At 44.6% G+C, this 20,617-nt stretch overlaps 1 protein-coding gene across 1 annotated transcript in view; it reads right to left on the bottom strand.

The window, feature by feature from the left end:
• Positions 1 to 20,617, bottom strand: part of CUL1 (cullin 1) — a 50,239-nt gene that overhangs the window by 11,853 nt on the left and 17,769 nt on the right. The window contains exons 3-12 of the mRNA XM_068152579.1: positions 15,523 to 15,697; positions 14,374 to 14,541; positions 13,368 to 13,418; positions 12,304 to 12,394; positions 10,169 to 10,332; positions 6,566 to 6,728; positions 4,867 to 4,997; positions 3,372 to 3,479; positions 3,167 to 3,273; positions 1,862 to 1,910 (exon numbers count right to left, since the gene is read on the bottom strand). Of these exons, the coding sequence (XP_068008680.1) occupies positions 1,862 to 1,910; positions 3,167 to 3,273; positions 3,372 to 3,479; positions 4,867 to 4,997; positions 6,566 to 6,728; positions 10,169 to 10,332; positions 12,304 to 12,394; positions 13,368 to 13,418; positions 14,374 to 14,541; positions 15,523 to 15,697 (1,207 nt within the window). The remainder of the gene's footprint in view (positions 1 to 1,861; positions 1,911 to 3,166; positions 3,274 to 3,371; positions 3,480 to 4,866; positions 4,998 to 6,565; positions 6,729 to 10,168; positions 10,333 to 12,303; positions 12,395 to 13,367; positions 13,419 to 14,373; positions 14,542 to 15,522; positions 15,698 to 20,617) is intronic.

The raw sequence follows: 20,617 nt of genomic DNA, 5'->3' as shown, positions 1-20,617 counted from the left end.
CAGCAAATAAGGAGTTGGCTGGATTTTCTCTCACTCAAGAGAGCTGAGACCAATGGCTCAACTCCAAAGGGAGACCAGTGACCAGTGACATCTTTGTCAGCAACATGGAAAGTGGGATTGAAGCACCCTCAGCAAGTTTGCTGAGGACACCAAGGTGTGTGGTTGACACGCTGGAGGGAAGCAATGCCATCCAGAGGGACCTGGTGGCCAGGAGGCAACTGTGTCTTGGGCTGCATCAAAACCATGTGGGCAGCAGGTCAAAGAACAGGTTAGGACTGGTCTAGAAAAGGGCCATGAAGATAACCTGAGGGCTGGAGCATCTCTGCTATGTAGATAGGCTGAGAGAGTTGGGGTTTTTCAGCTGGAGACGAGAAAGCTCCAGAAAAACCTAACAATAGTGTCAGAGTATCTGAAGGGGCCTAGAGGAGGCCTAGAGAGGGACTTCTGACAAGGCACAAAGTGACAGGACAAGGGGTAATGGCTTCAAACTGGAAGAAGCTGGATTGAGATGACATATGAAGAGGAAGTTCTTCCCCATGAGGCTGATGAGGCACTGGAACAGGTTGCTGATGGTAGTTGTAGAGGCTCCAGGCCTGGAAGGTGTTGCAAGCCAGGCTGGATGAGGCCTGGAGCAACCTGGTTTAGCAGGAGACGTCCCTGCCTGTGGCAGGGGGTTGGAACGAGATGTTCTTTAAGGTCCTTTCCAACCTAAACCAATCTGAGATTCTATGAATTTTCTTGGGGGAAAAAAACCAATCAACCAAGCTATTTGAAGTAGCAGTAGCTACTTAATTTAAACTTAGATTTTGAAGAGCTGAGGTTCTGGGCTTTTTGAAAATGTATTTTTTGGAGCAGAGAGTGGTGGTATGGGTTTGGTTTAAATATGGATACTGCCTTGAACACATGAAGTGTATGTTCCTCATCTGTATTGATTTGTAAGGCTGTATGTGTCATGTGTCTATGTAATGATGAGAATATACACTATCAAAATGATACATATCTACATGTACAGAATAATGAAGTGAAAGCATAACCTCTGTGTAGCCATTTCACATCCACTGCAAAGGGCTTTTTTTCCCCCATTTAAAAAAAGATACAACTACCCAGGCCACACACAGATCAAGGTTATTACTGGAAAACTGGTATTGGAAATGACATAAAAGAATCCAACAAAGAAAAGGTTCTCTCTTGTCTGACTTGTGTCAGAGTTGAAACTGTCCTGAGCTGCATCAAGGAGTGTGTCAAGAGAGGTGATCCTGGCCCTTTTCTCTACTCTTATGAGACCCCACCTTGAATACTGTGCCCAGGTCTGGTGTCCCCACCACAAGGACACAGAGCTGTTGGAGCGAGTCCAGAGGAGGACCACAAAGATGTTCCAAAGGCTGAAGCACCTCTGCTGTGAGGATGGACTGAGGGAGCTGGGGTTGCTCAGCCTGGAGAAGACTCCAGGGGGAGCTTACAGCTGCCTTCCAATACCTGAAAGGAGCCTACAGGAAGACTGGAGAGGGACTTTCCATAAGGGTGTCTGGCAACAGGACTAGGGGGAAACAGTTTTAAGCTGAGGGAGAGTAGGCTTAGGCTGGATCTTAGGAAGAAATCCTTCAGTACAAGGGTGGTGAGACTCTGGAACAGGTTGCCCAGAGTGGTTCTGGATGACCCCTCCCTGGAGATGTTTAAGGCCATACTAGATGTTTAAGGACAGACTCCAACCAAGTCTATTTGGAGAGGCATTCCTGCCCATGGCAGTGGTGACTGGAGTAGATGATCTCTGAGGTTCCTTCCAAGGTAAGGCATTCTGTAATTCTGTGATCATCCCTAACTTGTCAAAGTTTACAGAGAACTATATACATAGACATCTCACCACTTGATTGAGGGTATCTTCCAATTCTGCTTCTTCTGGATTCTTCGAGCTGCAATTCAAGAAGTGTATTTTTAACAAGTCCTGAAACTGCTGAATTAAAACAACATATGGATGTATAGGGAGAGTTTTATAAATAGAAGGGACAAAGATTGAGTAGTTCTGCTACCAAAGACTCTTCAGAGAGAGAAAACAGGGTCATGAAATGAACACTTTACAATCCCACATAAAGGCAATTCTGAAGTATGGTATTTTGGAATAATAAGTTGAAGTTCTGGACCATGACCACCAGCCTTGGTTAGATGATGGTTGGACTCAATGATTGGACTCAATGGTTGGACTCAATGACCTACCAAAATGATTCTATGAATTGCTCAGGATTTCCTGCTTCCTGACACTTCTCAGCATTTATGGGCTTGAACATCAATGTCTCTCTTCCTGCCTTTTTTCCTGCTGCTAAATGCTATCACATTTCTTATCTTAGTACAGTAAAAACAGCTCAGAGAGCTTGACTGCATGAGAGCTCAGAGAGTACCGGTTTTCCTCCATACCAAGCTTGTCCATCAGGCCTGCCCCAAATCTCCCCTGCAGAAGGGGAAAAGTAAATCCTTTGTGGTAGGTAAGAGGGAATAGGGAAGGAAAAGTGAGCAAGTTCTCCTGGTTTTGGGTTGCTTGGTGGTGAGTTGTTTCCTTCCCTAAACCAGCTAGTAAGGCTGCCAGTGACAAAACTGACACCAACCCAGTAAGAACTGAACTGATGCCAACTCAACACGCAAGCTGCCGAATCATATGAAACCATACATCTTGGCTTAGAACTAAGATATTTTAAGGTCTCTTCCAACCCAAACTATGCTATGACCTTCCCTAAATGATGAACCATGAGAGGTTAGAAAGCACTTTTTGGCCTCCCCAGTTACTGCCCAGGTGGAGGAAGATGTATAGGAAACAACAGGAAGCAAGCAAGAGGCTTCACAGAACAAGGGAACACGTGTCTCCTCTTTGCAACATACATCACAGTTCTGTGGGACAAAACCAAACCAAACTAAATCCCCCTTCTGTTTTATTAGAAACATGTAACTTGGCTTCCAAGATCTTTGATTATCTCCATTCTATTATACAAGAAAAGCAGCCTCCATACAGTCTTTAGGAATGCTGCTACTAATTTCTTTGCATTCAGAATGTGGTACAAACGATTTTTTCTTGGAAGGTTAAGTTCTCTTTCTGAAGACTTGTATAAAACCCTACCTGCTAAACCCTCTGAACACCAAAGCCACCCTGAATCAGTAACTTCTGTCTTTGAGGACATACCTTTTCTTTAGTAAGGAGTCACAGTATCGTGCCAGTAGCTCTGGGGATTTACTGGATGACTGAGCCATTTTTGTCACTGCATTATTGTTTATAAATCGACCACAAGCCTGTAAATCACAAAAGACAGTGAAATTTTGGGAGACAAAACGCTGAGTAGAGGCAGAAAAACCCAAAGTGTCCACCTTGTACCACTACATTTACTTACTTTGTCTAGTGCAGCCACAAAGCCAGCATCATTGTTGAATGCAGACATGACTAAAGCATTGTATTTCTTATGGACATCCAACACTGTCTGTACATACATTTTTGGATCCTGCAAGAAAAAGAGGTTGCTTTGGGAGCCCATCAACATTCTGCTTTCTATCTCTTCTAAAATCAAGCTAGTAAATAGAATAGAATTAACCAGGTTGGAAGAGACCTTCGAGATCATCGTGTCCAACCTATCACCCAACACCATCTAATCAACTAAACCATGGCACCAAGCACCCCATCCAGTCTCTTCGTAAACACCTCCAGTGATGGTGACTCCACCACCTCCCTGGGCAGCACATTCCCATGGCCAATCACTCTTTCTGTGAAGAACTTCTTCCTAACATCCTGCCTAAACCTCCCCGGTGCAGCTTGAGACTGTGTTCTCTTGTTCTGGTGCTGGTTGCCTGGGAGAAGAGACCAACATCCTTCTGGCTACAACCTCCCTTCAGGTAGTTGTAGACAGCAATAAGGTCTCCCCTGAGCCTCCTCTTCTCCAGGCTAAGCAACCCCAGCTACCTCAGCCTGTCAATGAACCATTAGCAGACTAGCATAGGTCACGGGCGCAGGACAGACTTAATTAGCACAAGGTCTCATTTACACCAACCAGAGTGTAGTACAAAAAGACAACCAAAGCAGTCACTCAGCCACTGCCACCACTTCCTATGAGCACCTCTCCCATGAGAGAATTGTGGCTGTCCAGGCTTGACACAAGAAAGACCTGAGAGCAGAATTTTAATATTTGACCAGGACCTAGAGGAAGTCTGGGGAAGGACTGTTTAGAAGGGACTGCAGTGACAGGATGAGAGGCAATGGTTTGAAATTGGGGCAAGGCAGATTTAGGTTGGGCATAAAGAGGAAGTTCTTCACAGTGAGAGGGGTGACATACTGGAACAGGTTGCCCAGGAATGTGGTTGAGGCCCCATCCCTGGAGACAGTCAAGATCAGACTTGATGTGGCCCTTCGGCAATCTGAGCTAGTTGGAGGTGTCCCTGCTGACTGCAGGGGGGTTGGACAAGATGACATTTGAGGGTCCCTTCCAAACCAATGCATTCTGTGAATCTGTCTGAAAATGAAATAAAATGCAAACCACTGGAGAGAATGCTTATTGAAGCAGTGGACTTCCAGGAGTTTGTGCAAGTGTAAGATATTCTATTTGCACAGCCATCTTTCCAAGCAGCATGACACCCTGATAGAGAGCAAACTCACAGGGGGAAAACCAACCAACCAGCAGCAACACCAAAACCCCAAACCCCAATGCCCACTGGACAGTAACACAGGGGTGTGACTTGTTTTAAGATGATGATCAACCCTTGAGACCTCCCTGGGCCTCAAAAGTTTGAACAGCCAGAGGGAAAACACAATCCAACTGGAAACAGTATCAGGAAGAGCTCACACTCATGTGAAACTGGCAGCAACCACACACAGCCTTATTTTGGTGGGATACTTGCATTTAGAGCAGCTTCTCCACACTTCTCAATTGCAGCTAGACCCTGATTATGAATGTGGGTTTCCAAAAGCTTTTTCAGCTCTCCAAGGCCATCCTGGATTCGAGATACAAGGTTATACATGCGTCCCAAGTCTGAAAAAAACCACAAGAGAAAAGCCAACATCTCCTATTTGTACTGGGTACAACTCCAATTTCTTAACAGTTGTCAACAGGAGTTAACATCCATCACCAACAAAAACATACCTGCAGCTGCTCCTGTAACAGCCTAGAAAACACTACAGGAGGAGGAAAAAAAGCCAAACCACCCCCACCCCCCCAGCAGCATAGCAAGTCTTTGCAGCAAGCTTGAAAGGTAAGACTGGTTAAAGAGAAAACAAATTGCTAACATCTGATTTACCTTCACAATGCTGCATAAGTCTCCAAAAAAGCCCAACCTGATTTGCAGAAATCTGCATACTTTCTGTTTCTAGGGCTCAGTAACTCAAAGAGATGAAATGGTTTAAAAAGGGAGTTAAAACCCTCTCATGTAGATAAACTTTTCAAGAGTTACTACAAATTAGGACTGTTATTATACAATCATAGAATCATTTTGGTTGGAAAAGACCTTTAAGATCGAGTCCAACCAGTACGTAACTCCAAGGCTGGAGCCAAACCATGCTCCTGTGCCTCTTGGAAACACTTCCCAGGATGGAAATTCTACCACCTTCCTGGGCAGCCTTTTCCCAGTATTTAAGAACCCTTTCAAGGATGAAGTTTCTTCTAATATCCAACCTAAACCTCCCCTGGTGCAACTTGAGGCCATTTCCTCCCATCCTACCCTTGCTGACCACCTTGTTCTATCCTCCTTTCAGGGAATTGTAGAGAGCAATGAGGTCTCCCCTCAGCCTCCTTTACCAAAAAACTAAAGAAGCCCAGTTCCCTCAGCTCCTCCTCACCAGACCTGCTCTCCAGACCCTTCATGAGCTTTGTTGCCCTTCTCTGGACCTGCTTCAGCACCTCAATGTCTGTTTTGTAGTGAGAGCCCCAAAACTGAACTCAGTGTTCAATCTGTGATGGCCTCAGCAGGGCTGAGCCCAGGGGTACAATCACTTCACTACCCCTGCTGGACACACTATTGCTCATCCAGACTAGGATGCTGGTGGCCTTCTTGGCCACCTGGGCACATGCTGGCTCATGTCCAGCCAGTTGTTTACACAGTTCTTTCTGTGCTGGGCAGTTTCCAGCAGTTTTGTGTATTTATATATTTTGATTTAGAAGTTCCTTATTTGCTTCTACTCATTTTTAACACTTCCTATACACACTTGTGGAAAACTTGGACTTCAAAATTCTCACTGCTGACTCAGACAGAACCATGGAAGAAACTGAAACAGATGGCAAGACTACTGGTCTGGTTTTCGTCTCACACCTCTCTCACACATGCTTCAGCTCCTGTGGGAAGGACAGTTCTTGGAAGTTCTTCCAGCCATGCATAGAGAAATCAAAGTTGGTGCTGTTTTGCCTTTATGTTGGGGATAAGAATAGATTTGAGACAATATCCTAAACCACCTCACTTTGATCAAAAGCTGCTTGACAGATTCTATCTTCTCTCCCCATTTAATTTCTGAACAAATCATGTTTAGGTATCACCAGAATTTCCAGTAGTCACTAACCACTACCATGGAGGAGCTCTAAGCCTAAACCCAACGTTTGAATCTCCTTACCTTCATTTTTGTCAGCATCCAGCAGATTCTGGAACTCTGTGTGAAAGATCTCCAGGTGCTTTTCAATAAGTACCTGCTCACATTTTCGTGCTAACTCATCTTGTGTGCTCTCATGGAGGTACACCTGAACTCTACGCTGCTCCTCGAGCAGGCGAGCTTCAGCCTGTGGGGGGGAGACAGAGAGAAGCATGAAACCTGTGTGGAAGGCACAAGAGAAACCCAACAGCAGGGAGCAGCTGCCTGTTTGGTGAGGTCAGCCAGAAAACAACAACAAACCTCTCACTAATGTGCTGTTATGCTCCACCTCCTTAAGACAAAACATGAACCTATCTCAGACCTCCACAAAAGAAAAAGGCAGAAAACACCAAAAAAATTTATCATGGAATCACAGAATGCACTGGGTTAGAAGGGACTCTCAAAGGTCACCTTTGTTCAAGCCCCACTGCAGTCAGTACAACCTTCTCCAGCTAGGTCAGGTTGCTCAGGACCCCAGGCAGTTTGAGCTTGAACACCTCCTGGGATAGGGCCTCAATCACCTCTCTGAGCAATCCGTTACAGTATTTCACCACCTATCTCCCCCTGGACACTGAAAATGTGAATGCTCTCATCTACATTCTTACACAGAACAGCTTTTCAACAATTTACAACCATTTACATCACACCAGCATTTCCTCTGGCACACGTAATGCTACATAAGTCTATCTTTCTGGCAAAGCAGAATGCTAAATGCCACTCAAGAAACTCAGCTTACACCAAAATGTAAACCTGTTTATGCAACAATGACCTCCAGCTTGTTTGCAAAACCCTCAAAGATTCACTTTATAAGCCATTGTAAGGAATAAAGTGCCCAGGTCCCCTTCTCAATCCTAGTGATTTAAATTAAGATCACCAAGGGAAGGAAATGAAGTTAATGCACTCTCCCAGTATTTTAGAATACTGGCTGTGTATGAAAGGTCATACTACGGACACCAACAACAGCACAATGACACTGTGAGTACACTGCATCGCACACAGGAGCCTTAAATCATGGAATCACAGAATGGCTGGGGCTGGACAGAACCTCCAGAGATCACTGACTCCAACCCCCCTACCAAAGCAGGGTCACCTAAGGCAGATCACACAAGAACACATTCAGGCAGGTTTTGAAAGTCTCCAGGGAAGGAGACTCCATATCCTCTCTGGGCAGCCTGCTCCAGGGCTCCAGCACCACTCTTTGGGCCTGGCCACCCACCCATATTTTTACCCAGAGAAGTGTCCACCCCCTCAAGCCATAAGCAGACAGTTTCTTCAGAAGGATGCTGTGGGAGACAGTGTCAAAGGCTTTACTAAAGTCCAGGTAAACAACATCCACAGACTTTCCCCTCATCCGCTGAGCAGGTCACCTTGGCATAGGAGATCAGGTCTGTGACTAAGGACCTGTCAATTCATGAACCCATGCTGAGTAGGCCTGATCCCCTGATTGCCCTGCCTATGTTTCATAATGGCACTGAGGATGATCTTCCCCGGCATCAAGGTCAGACTGACAGATCTGTAGTTCCCCAGATCTTTCTTCCAGCCCTTCTTATAGGTGGGCATCACATTCACAATCTCCAGTCATCTGGGACCTCCTCAGTTAGCCAGGACTCTGTATATGATACAACATGCTGGTGTGCATGAAGGTGCTCCAATAGGTTTCTTTTTGAGGGTTTGGTGTGTGCGTGTTTGGATTTTTTCCTTAAGTCTGTACCATTTTGCAAGCTATGATCATAGTTACTGTATAGCCTAATGCATATCTTTTCCAGTTTCATCATTTGTACCCCAGGAAACAAGCAACAAAACCAGTTTCTTGTTAAGGTTGATTTCAATAGCTCCATGTTATCCATGAGGAGATGCCAAGACAGCCCAACCAGCTCACATACATCTCTAGTATATTAATTTGAGCAGAAGCTCTAGGCTACACCCTTTGTTGATGAAGATTCCTCCTCCTTTCCCCTCACTTGAGATGTGTTTTCAGCTTCAGCACCAGGTTCAAACAAAGTGAGTTGCCCTTCTGTGGATTTCTGAAGTTGTGAGGACTGTTTAGGGTAAAAATTAAGTTCTTTCTACTTGCTACTAATCTCTAGTTCTTGAAATAGCAATGCCCTTCAGACAGCTTTTTACTGTCCTGCACCAAGGAAGCCTGGATTAGCTCAGGCATTCAGGTTATCAACGACTGAGATTCTGGTTTTAGGATTGAAGACAAGGCATTGAAAGAGAAGCAGCAAAACCCCAATCATTAATTCATTAACAGAAAAGCAAACACAGGTAGATCTGGGCACTACTGGACAACTACCTCAATGGAGGGTTCATTTTACTGTGCAAATTCTAGAGTTGGGTTTTTTTTTCCCCCCAGTAAATCAGACTTTAATTCCAAGACTCAGACAGGATGTGTTCTGTGGCAAAAAAAAGGAGAGTTCTCCAAAATAAACACCAAACACCAAGATCCTGCAGGGAGGGATGTGTATCTGCCCACTGCATACTCAAAAAGCTTGCTCTTTTTTTTTTTAATTGAACTAAAAGTGGAAAAAAACCCAACACAACCAAGCAGCAATTCAGAAAGTGAGAAAATGTGCTGAGAATGATAGATACAGCAGCACTCGTCCAGGGTAGAAGATGATCTGTTGCACATTAGTAAGACTGACCCAAAAACCAGGCTAGAAATAGTCAGTGTTTATTCAGCTTGCTCTTACATTGACCTTCCTGGGATCCCCTAAACCAGAGACTAAGAATTTAAATCTGTCCTCTGTTGAGCAAAAGCACTGGCTGGGGCTGGTTGCATTAAAATATTCTGAGGGAATTTCCCTGGCCATCTTGATCAGGAAGAGATTCAATAAAATGTGCTGACACACAACTGGATAGGAAGAGTAAACTTCTAGATCAGAATTAGAACAACTATTTTGGTGTTTTGAAGTCAACTAAAATCTGATTTTAATCATTCTCTTCTGGTTTGGCCAGTATAAAGTCTCAAACTTTCATTGTACTTCCTGAAACAGAATCATAGAATGGTTTGGGTGGGAAGGGACCTTAAAGACCATTTAGTTCCAACCCCCATGCCACAGACAGGGACACCACCTATGAGACCAGGTTGCTTAAGGCCCCATCCAACCTGGTTTTCAACATTTCTGGGCTTGAAGCCTCCACAGCTTCTCTGTGCAACCTGTTCCAATGCCTCTACACCCTCATGAGAAAGAATTTCTTCCTCATGTCTCATCTAAATTGAGCTTCTTTCAGTTTGAAGCCATTAGCCCTCATCCTGTCACTCCATGCCTCTGTCAAGAAGTCCCTCTCCAGCGGCCCTGGAGGGCCCCTTCAAATGCTAGAAGGCTGCTCTAAGGTCTCCCTTGAGTCTTCTCTAAGATGAACAACCCCAACTATCTCAGCTCATCAACAGACTAAGGAGACAAATACCAGACCAGATTAACACAGAAGCAAATCACCACAGGGAAAAAAGAGTGAATTTTCTCTGTAAAATACTAGCATTATAAAAAACTGATAATAAAAGCCAAGAGTTTTTTTATTTCTTTACCTCTAAAAAAAAAATACTCACATCCAGAAAATACTGACAAAGCTCATTAAATAGCTCACCTTCTTCATGTACTCTGTGACTGGGTTCTGTTGCAAGAATTCAGTACTTTCCCGTGTATAAAACCTCTCTGTGTCAGCAAGAAACTGAGACTCAAAGGATTCTTTATAGACAGTTAGTGTAGGTCCTTTTGCAAAGGCATCATCTTCATTCAGTCCCAGCTCCACTACAAAAAGAACAAGTAATGACACAATTCTCTTTTACCATAGAATAACAGAATGGTTTTGGTTGTAAGGGACCTTAAAGATCATCTAGTTGGAACTCCCCTGCCATGGACAGGGACACCTTGCACTAGACCAGGCTGCCCAAGGCCCCATTCAACCTGGCCAAGAACACTTCCAGAGAAGGGGCACTTACGACGCGGTCTCTTGCAAACAAACTACACAAAGGTAATCACTTGTGACAGCGTGAGCACCCCTTCTCTAAAGCTTTCAGAGAATCCAATTTATTCTGCAGGTAAAAAATATGCAGTGGAAGACATTAGTCCTGTAAACTGCACTTTTTGATACACTAAATGGATGAGAGGATTTGGAACACATCACTAGATTATTAGTTCAAACTGCCCTTCCATTTCCCCCACCCCCACAGATTCACAAACTGCATTGGGTTGGAAGGGACATCAATGGTCATCTTGTCTGACACCACTGCAGTCAGCAGGGACACCTCCAACTAGATCAGATTGCCCAAGGGCCACATCAAGTCTGATCTTGAATGACCCCAGGGACAGGGCCTCAACCACATCCCTGGGGAACCTGTTCCATTATTTACCACTCTCTCACTGTGAAGAGCTTCCTCCTACTGTCCAACATGCATCTACCCTGCTCCACTTTCAAACCACTGCCCCTCATCCTATCACTACAAGCCCTTCTAAACAGTCCTTCCCCAGACTTCCTGTAGGTCCCCTTCAGATATTGAAATGTTGCTACAAGATCTCCCTGGACCCTTCTCTTCTCCAGACTGAACAACCCCAACTCTCTCATCCTTTCTTCACAAGAGAGGTGCTCCAGCCCTCTGATCATCTTTTTGGCCCTCTGGACCAGGTCCAGCAGGTCCATGTCTCTCTTGTGTTGGTTCTCCCATAGCTGGACACAGCATGCCAGGTGAGGTCTCACCAGAGCCAAGCAGAATTTTCCTCTTGCAGTTTTAAATTAAGTACTCATTCTTCTTATTATTAATGACCAGTTTCAATGTTAACAACAGCAATCAGAATGACAAACTCAGTTTCACATAAATAGGAAAAACCAATCCCACTCCACTCTGAAAACTGCTATGCTTTCCCTCTTCCAAATTTAGTTCCTACATGACTGAGTCCTAAACAATGAATGCTCTTGTCAGCTGTAGAATAGAATAGAATTAACCAGGTTGGAAGAGACCTTTGAGATCATCGCGTCCAACCTATCATCCAACACCATCTAATCAAATAAAGCATGGCACCAAGCACCCCATCCAGTCTCCTCCTAAACATCTCCAGTGATGGTGACTCCACCACCTCCCTAGGCAGCCCATTCCAATGGCCAATCCCTTTCTATGAATAATTTCTTCCTAACATCCAGTCTAAACCTCCCCTGGAGCAGCTTGAGACTGTGTCCTCTTGTTCTGGTGCTGGTTGCCTGGGAGAAGAGACCAACCCCCACCTGGCTACAACCTCCCTTCAAGTAGATGTAGAGAGCAATAAGGTCTCCCCTGAGCCTCCTCTTCTCCAGGCTAAGCAAGCCCAGCTCCCTCAGCCTCTCCTCATAGGGCTTGTGCTCCAAACCCCTCCCCAGCTTTGTTGCCCTTCTCTGGACACATTCCAGCAACTCAACATCTTTCCTAAACTGAGGGGCCCAGAACTGGACACAGGACTCAAGGTGTGCCCCAACCAGTGCAGTGTACAGGGGCAGAATGACCTCCCTGCTCCTGCTGGCCACACTGCTCCTGATACAGGCCATTCAAGACTTACAAAAAATCGTATCATCAACTAATTGTGTCCAGTGTCACTGCAAACATGAAGTTAAAACAGTACATAAATGTGCTTATTTTACTGAAAATCTTTGCTGGACATCCAAGGAGGTGCTCTGACAGAGGATACACTTTTACTTATTTTTAAGAAAGTAACAAAACCTTAAATAAATAAAACCTGCTTTATTACACTTACCATAAGATTGTACAACTCCACTGATCAGCCTTGTATTGATAGTTTCCCCATTTCTCTCTTTTTCAATCAGTTTCAAAACAGCATTTGTTACCTTGGAAAACAGGGATTAAAAGTCAATCAGGCACAGAGAAAGCAACTGGTAGTCAAGCACAGTAGTTAAGCAGAATTGTATTCCTCTATTCAAGGCAAGTCAAGCCTCTTGGGAACAAAACTGAAGGACAACTGAGCATACAAAAAAATCCTACAAAGTATGCTGCACCATTAAGTTCTACAATGTAATTCCAGTCCAAATAATAGTGAGCTGTATAAAAGACTATGAAAGTGCTTGTTCTTTTCTTGTTTGGTTGTTTTAATTTCAAAAAGCACCTTCTAAACCGAATTTGGTTTGCACCTGAAATACAAGAAAATTTTGCAGTGAGAGCTGAGCTAACCATCTGTACTTCACACAAATAAAGCCATTGGTTCATGCTGACAAATATGGTACAGCTACTGTTCCGCTCCACTGCAACCTAGCTTTGTAATACAACAGTGTTTTCAGCACAAAGTACTGATAAGTAAGAGTGAAATCAACATCTTGCTTTATGTTGAGCTGATTTGCTACTTAGATATATTTGTTTGAGCTGAATATCCAAGGCATCAGCATAACTATTCATAGCAACATTAGAAGAGACCAAAAATCCCAGGCCTTCCACCATCTGTCCCCACACAATCTTGACCCTCAAACCTTAAGACTTGACCTGTAACTCCTGCAACCCACCACACCTGGCTTGGAAACAGCTGAAGTTGCTACTTCATTTAAGTCCCCATAGCTTTTAAAAAAAAAGCCAAGGGTCCTGTGTGCAACTAGGCAACAGGAGAGTTTTGATATAAAAGTTCAACCACACACCCAGAGAAAAGCTTATTCACCCCAAAATGTTATCTTTTCAACATCACAAAGGAAGGCTCCTGCTTCTTTTCTGGGTCTTCCACTGCCAGCCTCCAAACTCTCCTTGGAATAATTACTAACAATATATAAAATTAACCTTATAAAGTACCACTGCAGTTGTAACACATACAATACATACCTGCTTATTTAATGGCCTGAATAAACAGTCTCTCCAGGTCACCAAGGCAAGCTGGAAGTAAAAGAAGGGAGATGAAGGAGGGCATAAAGAAAATATTTTTTATACATATACACATATACATATTCATGCAGATAACTCCTTAAGGAAAGCTCATATAGCATGCTAAATACTCAGAAATTCTTTAGTGATTATGTTTTGGCACACACATTTCCCAGGCAATAAGACTGCTTGACAAGAAAATCACCATTTGCTTCATTGCTACCTCTACCTAAGGTAACACAGGCAACTCTACTACCCTCTTCTGACAGTGATCCACTGCCAACTCTGAAAATTAACAAACCCTGTGAGTTACTTTGACAATACAGAGCTTGTTTTCTTGCCCATCTTTTCAGGCTAACACAGTCCCTTAGCATTAGGTAGTGAAGTTAGGAGGGAGGAAAGTAAGGGAAGGAAGTGGTGAAATAATAGAACACTCTCCTAGAAGTTCACCAGTAAGGACAACAATTATCCTATATATATAACAAAAAGAAAAGAAAAGAAAAAGGTTCTTTTAGTCTGAGAGACAGAACTTCTGCTATCCTTCCCTTCACATTACAAAAAAATACCAAGTATCAATCTTTCACAACTGTACCAAAATAATTCTACTGCCAAACAAATGTTGACTGAATCTTAACAGCTTGCACACTGAAAAGTCTGCAGAGATGCATTGAAGTTGATTTAAAAATAAAAACGTAATTTACTTCTCCATTCTCTATTTGAAACACTTGACTGAATTCTGAGTGGGATGACAAGGACACATTGATGCCCAGAAACAGACCACCCTCTCCAGCCTGATACTGGTAAAATCCCAGTACAAGGCAGACTGAGTATCTCACAAGTTTAGACCTGTGGGATTGTCATTAATATACTGGGGTGGAAGCACAGAAAGTTAGGAGATGCCCACTTTTTCAAAAGTTCTGGGAACCTGACAGAACAAATGGGTAAATCCCTCCCAAAAACTACTTACTGAATAAATTTCATAGATTCCTTTACGACCTTCATCACACTCACGCCGAACCCAGTGTCGATTGAGGTAGGCACATATCCCATTCAATACTTTGCTTGAAAACCTATAATCTTCCCACTGCTGAGTGTAGAACTTCAGCACACTCTCATCCATCAAATCTTCACCATCCTGAAATGATAACAGCTTGCCAGTACTGTTGGGTAGTTTTAATGTACAACCAAGGGAGGTGAGGGTGTGCAAACTGACTGTGTAATCCACTTCCACCATGCCACGTATTTCTGGGAAACAGTGCTGCTACATCTTCTTCTACACTAAGAAAGCACAAGGCCAGTATGAGAGATTGGACAAAGCTTTGAGCACCCCGGTCTAGTAGAAGCTGTTCCTGCCCATGGCAGGGAGGTTGGAACTAGATGATCTTTTAAGTCCCTTCCAATCCAAACCATTCTATGATTCTGTGATTCAGAAATTAAAGCACTGGTAGACAAGAAATGCACAACATGGACTAAGCTCCAGGAGAGACTCCCATCCTTCCTACAGGAGAGACTACGAAGCCACATTACAATAAGGCAGCAAACACCAATGAGTGTGCTAGGTAAAACATGCCAGTGCATTCAACAAGGATGATCTTCCTAAAACATACATCCATCCCACTGCTGCTGCCCATGGGACTAAAACACCAGCATGGACAGGGCCTTCTCTAGCAACCTGTCAGGTAGGAAATGGAACCCTGTGTTGTTGAAAAAAGGACTGGTATTACAGAATCACAGAATTGTTAGGATTGGAAGGGTCTTCAAAATCATCTAGCTCCAACCCCCTCCCACCATGGGCAGGGATACCTTCCACTAGACCAGCTTGCTCAAAGCCTCCTCCAACCTGGCCTTGAACACTTCCAGGGAGGGGGGCATCCACAACCTCTCTGAGCAACATGTTCCAGTATCTCCCCAGCCTCACTGGAAAGAATTTCTTCCAAATATCCAGTCTAAATCTCCCTTCTTCCATCTCAAAGTCATTCCCCCTCATCCTGTCACTACAAGCCCTTGTAAAAAGTCCCTCCCCAGCTCTTCTGTAGCCACTTCAGGTCTCCCCAAGCCTTCTCTTCTCCAGGCTGAACAGCCCCAAACAGAGCTTTGATTTATAGACCCTTCTTACCTTCAGGAGATTTGTCAAGTAGTTCTTCAGGAATTCTTTTAGCCGTTTGTACAATTCCAAGCCAACAAACTGAGCACCCCCAGGTGTCTGACCCTTTTTGGATTTGGAAGGGGGCACTCCAGCTCCCCGTGCTTGGTTAGACTGGTGGACGCTAGTACAGTAGTTATAAACATGACTGACAGGGGAGTTAAGGAACAGGTCAGCTTGGGACTTGAAAAATACAACAAGATTTTCGTTTCTATCAGCTATCTCTGTGTGCCTGTAAATGAGTGAGCCATGACACAAGATGCATTAGTCCACATAAAACCAGAGCATCATTTAAGTTGCAAAAGACTATGATCATCAAGTCCAACCATTCTCTAACTCTACCAAAGCTGGTGCTAAACCACGTCCCTCAGTACCACATCTCTGCCTCTTGGAAGGATTCAATCACCTTCTTAGGCACCCTGTTCCTGTCTTTGAGAATCTCTTCACTCAAGAAATTTCTCATATCAAATCTAAACCTCCCCTGGTGCAACTTCAGACCATTTCTCCTCATCCCATCACTTGTTACCTGAAAGAAGTGATTTATCCCCACCTGGCCACAACCTCCTTTCAGGGAGTTGTAGAGAGCAATCAGGTCTCCCCTCAGCATCCTCTTCTCCAGACAAAATAACCCCAGGTCCCTCAGCAGCACCTCACCAGACCTGTTCTCCACACCTTTCAACAGCTTCCTTGCCCTTTTCTGGGCCCACTCCAGCACCTCAATTTTCCTGCCACTGCCTGCTACTTCAGCCACCTACAGACTGATTTCAGAATTCCCTGGTCAGGTAGGGAAAAGCCACATGGCATAACTATTTTTCTCTAGAGACACAAGTTACTTACTTTGACAACCAAGAAAAACAGGGCTTACCTCATAGTTTAACTTTCAAATAGTTAATATAATGCCCTCTGAATTGCAGAGGGAGAAGCCTCTCCATCACGATACACGGAATCTAGGGCCAATACAGAAATACCCAGCTGGCAGCCTTGCCTCCTCGTTCACCTACCTCTCCCATCCTGAGTGGCTCTGAGCCAACCTGAAAACACAAGGATTGTCCAGACCATGGGGAGAAACCCAGAAAGAATAATCACAACAGACCTCAGGAAGATATAAGCGTGGAATTAGAAGACAGAAGCCTGTTAAAACCAAGATTCCTTGTAACCACTGAGACCTTTTGTCCATGTCAGAGTAATCAGCTCAGAGCTGGATTAAAAATACACCAGTAAAGCCCGTCCTTACTCGTTATTCCAGCTTGAGCCTTGCTAGCCAAAGCATCCAAGGCAGCACTTTTGAAATGCTCAAGTTTTGTTGTGCTACCCAAGTCCAACTGCCTCTGCAGAAGTGAGCTAGCAAGTGTGAATCATTCCTTGATACATTATAAACACAAGAGCACCCTCTCACACTGCTGACAATCTGTGTCCCCACTGACATACTCAAACTCAAGACTTGTGTGCAAGGAATAACAGGGCACTCCATCTGAGAATCACACCAGGAACACTATGAGAAGAATTCTTGGTTGCAGAAGGCAAACCAATCCCCTCAACTGCTTCCTATGCTGGAAGCCATGTGTGTCTCCAAGCAGCTCTTAGAAAACTGGTCTGGGGGCATCTGTGCTATTCTGCAGAGCAATTTGCCTTCTACAACAAGCAGAGAAGTTAATTCGTCAGGGGAATAGGTTGCACTACAGGAAAGCCATGCTGCTTCCCAAGTTTCTGGCTGATGAACTTTGCATTTGCCCCAGAGACCATCAGGAAGAGGAAGAGAAATCCTTCTCTACCTTCTTCACTTTCCTTAGGGTGAAAAAGTGATAGGAGAGGAAATGGCCTGAAAATGCACTAGGGAGGTTCAGGTTGAATATTAGGGAAAAATTTCTTTCCTGCAAGACTGGCCAGGCATTGGGACAGGCTGCCCAGGGAGGTGGTGGAGTCACAGCCCTGGAGGTGTTCAAAGAATGTGCAGACAAGGCACTTTGGGGACATGGTTTAATGGCCATGGTGGTGCTGGGTTGATGGTTGGACTCTATGATCTTAAAGTTTGAACCACAGAATTGTTTTGCTTGGAAGAGACAAGGTTGCTTCTCTTAATTAAAAACTTGAGGTAGAAGACTGCAAGGAAGTTTATAAATTGTTTTGGAATTGTGCTGTTCAAGGTGAAAAATCTTTCAGAACTTTATTCTTCTCTGGAACTCTTCAAAATGGGTTAGAAGAAGCAGCCAAGGACTATTTCACTACCACTGTCTTTACTATAATTAATACTACTTTTGACAGCCTTTCTAAAGATGGGAAATGCAAAGGAGAAAGAAAAAATCCACCCCAAAACCTTTAACAATAGAATAGAATTAACCAGGTTGGAAAAGATCTTTGAGAACAAGTCCAGCCTATCATCCAACATTACCTAATCAACTAAACCATGGCACCAAGCACCCCATCCACTCTCTTCCTAAACACCTCCAGTGATGGTGACTCCACCACCTCCCTGGGCAGCCCATTCCAATGCCCAATCACTCTGTCTGTGAAGAACTTCCTCCTAACAACCAGCCTAAACCTCCACTGGTGCAGCTTGAGACTGTGTCCTCTTGTTCTGGTGCTGGTTGCCTGGGAGAAGAGAACAACTCCCACCTGGGGCAGGAAAGTCATTCTGCCCCTGTACTAAGCACTGGTTAGGCCACACCTTGAGTCCTGTGTGGAGTTCTGGGCCCCTCAGTTTAGGAAGGACATTGAGAGACTTGAAGGTGTCCAGAGAAGGGCAACAAAGCTGGGGAGGGGTTTGGAGCACAGCCCTGTGAGGAAAAGCAGAGGGAGCTGGGGTTGCTTAGCATGGAGAAGAAGAGGCTCAGAGGAGGCCTTATTGCTGTCTACAACTACCTGAAGGGAGGATGCCACACAATAATGAACTCATTGCCTTGTAGGACATCATTTGTACTGAAGGCACCAATCCTGACACACAATGCATCTGGCGGGCCACTTGCTCTTCCAGCAGCCTGGGAGTTGATGCAGGCAGCAAGCAACTTGGACTGGGGAACTGACTAACCATTGTTCCTGCTCCTAGATCCTTTGCTGGTGCAGATCTGAACTTCAGTGTCCACATAGTGACAGCAAAAGAGGCTCTTTCAGTCATGGTGCATATATCTTTTGAGCAAGTTCTCCACCAAAACACAAGCTTCAGCATGCCGGTCACCTCTAATCTACTCTCCACCCCAGAGAGGCACCACAGTACTTGGTGCAGCACTTCACTCTCCCTCCAGGAGCAAACAGCAATTGCACAAGACAAGGATCAGTTTTGTAGTTCGACATACAACAGACAAACACTCATGCTTTGCACTAATGGGCGCAATTGCTCAATTTTGCTCTTCAATTTTGTACAGAGAAAACACTTTTGCTGAACCACAGAATGGTAGGGGTTGGAAGGGACCTCCAGAGATCAAAGCCCAACATCCCTGCAAAAGTAGGTTCACCTAAAGGTCACACAGGAATATCTTCAGACAAGTTCTGAATGTCCCCAGAGACGGAAACTCCACCACTTCTCTGGGCAGGCTGTTCCAGTGCTCCATCACCCTTAAATTAAAGAAGTTTCTCCTCATGTTTAGATGGAGCTTTTTTGTTCAAGTTTGTGCCTGTTATCCCTTGTCCTGCATCTAGACACCATTGAAAAAAGACTGGTCCCATCCTCCTGACACTCACCCTTTAAGTATTGATCAGCATTGATAAGGTCCCCCCTCAGTCTGCTCTTTTCCAGACTAAAAAGTTTAAACTCTCTCAGTCTTTCTTCACAAGAGAGATGGCTCCAGTTCCCTCAGCATTTTGTAGCCCTTTCCTGTTCTCTTTCAAGTATTTACCTTGTCCTCCTTGACCTGGGGAGCCCAGAACTAGACACAATACTCCTGATGTGGCCCCACCAACACAGAGTAGAGGTGAGAAGGACCTCCCTTGACCTGAAGCAGTAATTTGTTTCCATTCTAGCAGTAACATTTGGATTCCCAGAGTTTTAAGGAACTCAAAGGGAAGCAGAGTTCAAGTGTAGCACAAAACTATAGGGCAGGGGGAAATGACAAGGAAGCTTTTGAAAAGGAGGAACATGCAACAACAAAAGATGAACAACTCTTAACAGAGCTTCTCTCTCCTCACTTCTAGCCTCTAAAATAAAGGTCAGGTTTAGGTGTAAATTTACTGTTTCACAGAACAGTAGAACTTGGAAGAGACCTCAGGAGATCATTCAGTCCAATCCTCCTGCTAAAGCAGAATCACCTAGGGCAGGTCACACAGGAATGCATCCAGGCAGGTTTTGAAGGTGTCTAGAGAAGGAGACTCCACAACCTCTGTGGGTAGCCTGGTCCAGAGCTCCAGCATCCTCACACCAAAGAAGTATCTCCTCATGTTGAGGTGGAACCTCCTGTGTTCCAGCTTGTACCCACTGCTCCCACTGGGCACCACTGAAGAGAGACTGGCCCCTTCTTCAGACACCCACCCCTCAGACATTTATAGACATTAATAAGATCTCTTCTCAGCCTTTCCTCATCAGACAGGTGCTCAAGTCCCTTAATCATCCTCATTGCCTTCCACTGGACTCTCTTCAGTATATCCCTGTCCCTCTTGAACTGGCAAGGCCAGAACTGGACACAGTACTCCAGGTATGGTCTCACCAGGGCAGAGTAGAAGAGGAGGAAAACCTCCCTTAACCTGCAGGTCGCACTTTTCTTAATGCACCCCAGGAGACCATTGGCCTTCTTGGCCATAAGGCCACCTCGCTGTCCCATGAATCATTTTTTTTCCACCAGGCCCTTCTCCATGGAGCTGCTTCCCAGCAAATCAACCCCTCTCTGTACTGGTGCAGGGGGGTATTCCTCCCCAGGTGCAGGACTGTGTACTTGCCCCTGTTGAACTCTAGAGAGTCCCAAATCTTAAGCAATAATGAACTCTACATGCTGAGTGCTGTGTCACCTGAACAGCTGGCCTGCAGAAACAGGTTGAGAGGAGTTCCCCTGCTCTCACAGATTTCTGTTTTCCCAGATTACACCAAAGGCAAAGAACAACATAGAGAAACTCACTGAAAATACTGATAGGAACATTGCCAGGA

This window comes from Melanerpes formicivorus, unplaced genomic scaffold (genome assembly GCF_026170545.1).
Source record: "Melanerpes formicivorus ecotype bairdi unplaced genomic scaffold, bMelFor1.0.p_v2 SCAF_24, whole genome shotgun sequence".
Taxonomy (NCBI): Eukaryota; Metazoa; Chordata; class Aves; order Piciformes; family Picidae; genus Melanerpes; species Melanerpes formicivorus.
This window is presented reverse-complemented; position numbering and strand designations above follow the sequence as displayed.